The sequence below is a fragment of the Poecilia formosa genome, unplaced genomic scaffold (assembly GCF_000485575.1).
Source record: "Poecilia formosa unplaced genomic scaffold, Poecilia_formosa-5.1.2 Scaffold92, whole genome shotgun sequence".
Taxonomy (NCBI): domain Eukaryota; kingdom Metazoa; phylum Chordata; class Actinopteri; order Cyprinodontiformes; family Poeciliidae; genus Poecilia; species Poecilia formosa.
Genome location: NW_006800031.1, coordinates 2,111,001 through 2,117,717, shown reverse-complemented (window position 1 = coordinate 2,117,717; position 6,717 = coordinate 2,111,001). Strand labels below are relative to the sequence as shown.

General features: G+C 38.9%; 1 protein-coding gene across 1 annotated transcript; it reads right to left on the bottom strand.

Annotated features, from left to right (window-relative positions):
* Positions 1-1,124: 1,124 nt before the first annotated feature.
* Positions 1,125-6,425, bottom strand: LOC103142062 (uncharacterized). Its single transcript, XM_007557921.2, has 4 exons — positions 6,283-6,425; positions 2,932-3,294; positions 1,646-1,954; positions 1,125-1,237 (listed from the first exon to the last, which is right to left on the bottom strand). The coding sequence occupies exons 1-4, from the start codon at positions 6,326-6,328 to the stop codon at positions 1,125-1,127; spliced, it is 831 nt and encodes a 276-aa protein (XP_007557983.2). The 5' UTR covers positions 6,329-6,425.
* Positions 6,426-6,717: the final 292 nt, after the last annotated feature.

The window sequence follows — 6,717 nt, the reverse complement described above, 5'->3', positions numbered from 1 at the left end:
TGTAGCTTATCTGTTCATGCACCAAGTTTGACCGATAGCCAGTCTATTAAACTTAAGTGCCTGTGAACTAAACGGATTATATAAATATGAAACAGATCTTCAGTAATGTGCATCTATGCAATGTACACAACAATGTAACACAAAACTAACATCTTGAAACTTTTCACAGCTTGAACTGAAAACAATTTAATGTCTCCTTAGGGCAGAGGTTCCCAAACTGTGGGCTGCGCCCCCTAGGGGGGGCGCCGTGTCATTGCAGGGGGGGCGCGAGAAGCCGTCTGGATGAAAACAAAAAACAAAACATGAACACTGTATGCGCTGGGTTTTTACCTTAGAATAGCCAACTCTGTTATTCCTATGTCGATTTGATACAGTAGAGGCTTCCACACTTCCCATATTTGTGTCCTCTGTCACTTTTATCAGCAGTTAAAACTGTTTAATCCGTTGTTAACATGTTGTAACCTGTTTTTCCGAACCGCCTTTAAACGCAACATGATCGCTACGACACTCGCGCTGGGTTTCCACCTGTGAAGGAGACCTGCTGCTGCTGTGCGGAGCAACGCAGGTGTGTTAGATCACGGCAGCAAACCAGCAAAACGCAAAGAACTTTTCACAGTTTTTCCCTCCAAACTAACCGACCGAGTTCAGTAAAGCTGTTGGATGCAGGTAATGTTAGCTAAAAGATGACCAGCTAATATCAATACAGAACCTTAAGCTTAACAAGTACCTTGTAGGCTACCGATGTTGGTGTCTATTTTCAGGTACGTACATTCATTTTGCCCCCAAAAAAGTCGATCCTTCCCCCCCACCCCCACACACGTGTCGTTTCAACCAGACAGCCATTTGTAATCCATAGGGGGGGGCGCAGAAAATGTTTGGAAACCACTGGGGGGGGGCGCAGAAGAAAAAGTTTGGGAACCACTGCCTTAGGGTCAAAGTAAAACTTTTTTCTTGGTTGCTAAAATATGACATTTTCCAGTTTTTCTGACCCACTTCTGTGTGGTAACAGTTCAGCAATCGTTGAATCCACTGACGATCTGTCTTGGACTCTCTCTGCGGATTTGAGATCAAATAATGTGTTATTAGCATGTGAGTACTCAGATGTATATTTATAGACAGAAAAATCAAAACTTGCCTTTTTTCACAATGTGATAAATACACCAAAATGAAGAGACCAACAGCCAGACTGAATAAATCCAAAACGATGAAATTTTTTTTTGAGTCTTATTAGACGTTGCTGCGGAAGAGAAAATATGCACATGAGAATAAATTTATTTTCATCCAAGGTACAGCATCTCTCACAGGTATCAATTCTTCTTGTATTTTATTTACTTTCAAGGCCTTGTCTAACTACTAAGCACATCTTTCAAAGCAAGAACAAGACTTTGAAATTAATGTACTGCTTTAGAACTCAAACGATGACAGAAAACAGGATATACCTAAACATTTACCTTAGATTACCAATGGGGGCCATTTTAGGAGGATGAATTTTTTATGCACTGAAATGTTTGATTGTAATGTGGCAAAATGTTCAAGGGGTATGATTACTTTACAAGGCACTGCACTTTTAATTGTCTGAGCTGCAGATTTGCATAATTGACCTCCAACATCAATACTTTATTATTTCCCTTAAAATTCCTCCCACCTGTTTTAGCGTTGAACATTATAGGATTATCTTGAAGAATCCATTTCCTGCTGGTCCCATGGTCAAGATGAATAACAACAGCAGAAATGTATATGAAGTACTCTGTGGCTGCACTTAAGTTGGAGATGCTGATGCTCATAAGGGAGGAGCCATTGGTGTAGTAGTAGAACAGCGTCTCACAAATGAAGCTGCATATTGTCACATTGTAATAGTGAGAAGTCGTCTGCATCAGTGCAGAGATGTTCCAGCTTAGATTCATGTGATCGATGTTCACAAAGTCCACAGACACTGACTGAGGGGAAACGGGCCCTGGAAGATTTAGATTAAGATTTAATTAATGGTAAATTAGTTAAATTAATTATGAGAAAAATATTTAATATATGTATATAAATATTAGGTAACACTTTATTTGAAGGGGTGACTGACACTAGACTGTCATAAACATGGCATAACACCTGTCATGAACATGAATGACTCTGCATAAATGATTACGACTGTTGGCCTGAAGTGTCACTTTGTACATAATGACACTTTTTATGTAAAGTTTCATTAAAACCTTAATTAAAAGTCAATTAAAAGTGTCAACTTTACATGAAATGTGTCATTATTTAAAGAATGACACTTCATGACAACAGTCTTGAACATTTTTGAAGACTCCTTCATGGTCATTGTAGGGATTTGGTTTTTCTGTGTGTTTATTTACACACACTGTTGAGTCCCTTGTTGTCCTGTCTACCCCTCGATTGAGTACACCTGTTCCTGGTTTCCCCTGATTGTCTCCCTTTGTATTTAGACCCACCTGTGTTCCTTTGTCTTCGTCTTGTCATCTTGTCTGCCGTCTATTCTGTCGTCGTCGTTCCCATTTGTGAGTACTGTTTACCATTGCTACCAGATTCTGAGCTCCTTGCCTGTACTCTCCTGTGCTGCCTGCATTTTTGTACTCTTCATCATTAAATCATCATTCCATTCTACATAATTGTGTCTACTGCATCTACCTCGCCACTTAACTAATACCGTTTCATTACAGTCATGACAGGTGATAGGTCATGTTTATGACTCATGTCTCATGTCAGTCTAATGCACAGCCCTTCAAATAAAGTTACAACAAAGGATGCAACACATTAACTGGATAAAATGCATCTGTGTGATATTATTTTTTAGGCAAAAAAAAAAATCCTATCACGATTGCAATGCAATGATGCAATGATATTTAGCATTTTTTGTGCAAGGAAAAAAATTAATTGAGCAGGAAGTATGTAAAGGTTCTTCAAAATAACATTTCTTACCCTGACAAACAACCCTGTGCTCCTCATTACAATAACGAGCCAGTAGCTTGTCCTTTTCTTCAAACATGGCCTCCAAGCTTACACAGTGGCCCTCATGGTTGTAGTTGTACCAGTGAGTGAGTCTCAGCTGTTCCCCATCGGTCCACTCCCAGCCACTGCTCTGCTTATGGAGACCAAGCCAAAAGCTGGCATTGTTTGTGGGGATGGCACTGAGGAGAGCAGAGTATTCCTCCTCTGTGCTCAAAACAGCAAGGTCCACAAAGTGGCTCTGACAGTACTCACGACCTTTGACCCAGGGCATTGGTTCTTGGGTGAAGAAGTAGCGCGAGGAGATCTGGCCTGTTGCTAGACTGCGGCATACCACTAAAACAAAAGATAAAGCAGAAAAAATTACTTTCTGATGTCTACGATATCTTATATATTAAATTCCATTATGTTAAACAGTCATCTCTAATCAAGCAAACATAAATTGATATGAACAAAGAAAAACCACAAACAGCCACAAAAAGAATGTCAAAATTACAAGAAAGGCTCTCAGATCAGTTATGGAATTGCAACAAAAGAGTTTGAACCCAAAAATGTGAAGTGTTGGGTTGTTTGAGTTGGTTTTTGGATTTTGTTCATTTCTGTGTTTCTTAGTTCCCTTTCCAAGATCAGCCAAGCCTTTTGTTTTACTTTGGTCACTTCTTATGTTTCTTGTGTCTAGTTATTCCTTGTTTCTCTAGTTTTATTTTGTTTCTTGTGTCTATTTATTCTGTAGTGTTTTTCCTAATCCTTTGTGCACTCTCCTTTGTCCCCTGTGCTACTTTCTCTCTCTCCGTTCTCCTCAGTCTGCCTTCTGCTTCCTTCCCTCACAGCTGCAATAACTAGCTAATCAGCCCAGTTCCATTGTCTCAGCATTCAACCTCCCAGTACTTAAGCACCTCTTTCTCAGACATTCCTTGCTGGTTTCTTCTGTTACTTCTCTTGTTTCACTGTACTCCTTCTGTCTCTTTCTGGATGTTCTTTGGAGTTATTATTTTGTCTTTTGCTCTTGTGGTTTTTGTAAGTTTTTTAATTTCATTTTTTTTCTTATATTTTTTCATCATCTGCTCGACAGTTCTGCTTCTGCATTTGGGTTAATCACCAACCACCAACCATGATAATTATGCAAGCTTTTCTTTCTGCTTGAGTTACAGGCCATGTTGCTGCTTACAGACAATGCACATGTGCAACTGAAGAGCCTATTTTTTAAAATCTAGACTTCTTTAATAGGGATTGTTATTTGAATAAGTAATGCTTAACAGTCTATGTATAATGTATTCATGGATGGCAAGAGTTGCCTTAGTGTCTAACTGTTGTTTTTTTCTGCACTGACATACTGCATTAGAAATGGTCTGTATTTTTCAATGTTCGTTTTTGACATGTTCTGACTCAGTTACACATCCCTTGGGTCTTGAGTAGTCCTATATGCCTATTTCTAAAAACTGCACAGTATTTTCTATTTTAGTCTTTTATAGTATGTCATTATTATTGTTGTTAATCTTATTTCTTTATTGTTTTTAACACTTTAAGAACCTTTGTGTGAACCTTCATGTCTGTCGCGGCTGTTACACCCAAATTTCCCTTTTGAGGGACAACAAAGGCTGTTTCTATTCTATTCTATTCTATTCTATTCTATTCTATTCTATACTCAGAAACAGCATTGCAAAAAGTAACACATTTTGAAGTACTATATCAGTCATTGGATATGTCACAACTTTAATTGTAATGGTAGTTTCACTACATAAAATACATTTTAATGAAAGAAGTTTCTAACTACACCTGGTAAATACAATGGTAAATAGTCTGTCAAGTGGATTACATTACATTTCAGAACAAAGTAAAGAAAGTTGTTGTTACCCAGAACAGCCAGCTGCTGCAGTATGTGCATCTCATTGGGAAACATACAGGTGTATCCGTATGCTTTCCCACAAGGTGATATGCGCCACTTGCCTCCTAATCCCAACAGCTCTACACGTGTTGTCTAGTAATCCACTATCAGTTCTGCTCCTTCTTTCTCCTCCTCCTTCTATAAAAGCAGGTCATGCTGGATGGATTAAGGCGAAAGAGGAGTGTCCTTCTACCATCCGATGATCTCACGGGTGGGATGACTAATCGCGCGGCTTTTTTTTTTTTTTAACTTGTCCGCAAGAGGAGGCTTTAATCCTTCGAAAACAATCCCGCATACAAGTTTTGCACTAAATGTTATGGTTTTACAGCTATTTAAAAACAACGGATGAGACTTAAAGGTCCTTAGGACATGTAGTTTTATAAAGCACACTTCATAAACACCCAATTTAGTTGTCACGTGACACAAGACACTGACCTTTCAAGACATCAGGTGATCGTCTGTGTAAATTCACCCCAGGGTCTGAATTTTACCTGCGTAACATGACCCCGTCCAACACAGACATGAATACGTAGAGCCTCTTTGAGTGCCGAGTCCTCCATTACATCACTGCCACGTGGCAGCAGAGCGACCGGAGTTCCTTAATTCCTGTGCTGTGAGGACCTGTTTCAACCGTTTTATGAAACAAACTGGATTCATTGGCATTACTTTTCACAGGTAAGGATGAAAGAGCAGAATTACTTAACTTTTCAGCCAGAAACTCGCTTCTAAACAACCGAGAAATATTTCCTATGTAGCTAAATTGGCCCGAAATAACCAGATTGTTAACGTAGCAGCTAACGTTTTCATACTGTTTTCTAATAAGAGAGAGAGAGCTGATGAGAAACCGCTGTTAGAGGGGAAGTTCATTAAAGACCAGAGGATTTAGTGAGGAAAGATCAGTCAGGATCAGAGCTGGAGCTGCTGTTCTTCAGTCNTGTATTCATGGATGGCAAGAGTTGCCTTAGTGCCTAACTGTTTTTTTCTGCACTGACATACTGCATTAGAAATAGTCTGTATTTTTCAATGTTCGTTTTTGACATGTTCTGACTCAGTTACACATCCCTTGGGTCATGAGTAGTCCTATATGCCTATTTCTAAAAACTGCACAGTATTTTCTATTTTAGTCTTTTACAGTATGTCATCATTGTCATTTATTATTATCATTATTATTATTATTATTATTATTATTGTTACCTTCATGTCTGTCTCTGCTTTTACACCTGAATTTCCCTATTGTGGGACAGCAACGGCTGTTTCTATTCTATTCTATTCACAGAAATTGCAATGCAAACAGCAACACATTTTGATATATCAGTCAGTGGATATGGCACAAGTTTAATGTTAATGGTAGTTTCACTGCATAAAATACATTGAAAAAAAAGTTTCTGTCAAGTGGATTACATTACATTTCTGAACAAAGTAAAGAAAGTTGTTGTTACCCAGAACAGCCAGCTGCTGCAGTATCTGCATCTCATTGGGAAACATACAGGTGTATCCGTATGCTTTCCCACAAGGTGATATGCGCCACTTGCCTCCTAATCCCAACAGCTCTACGCGTGTTGTCTAATAATCCACTATCAGTTCTGCTCCTGTTCTCTCCTCCTCATCTGCCTCAAACTCTCTCTGCTTGGGAATTTTATAAAAGCAGGTTATGTTAGATGGATTACGCAAGAACTATGGCAAAAGAGGGAGTGTCCCTGGTTAACATATCACTGCTTCCAGGAGGATTTTTTTCAATTGCTTTGCTTATGACCTCAATTCAGACTATTATGTTTCCTATTTCCCAAACTAGTGTTACTAACCTGATTTTTACTCCCTGATCACAGTGTTGTCTATAGAAGACTTTGATGAGAGTTATTTGATGGGGCAAGTGA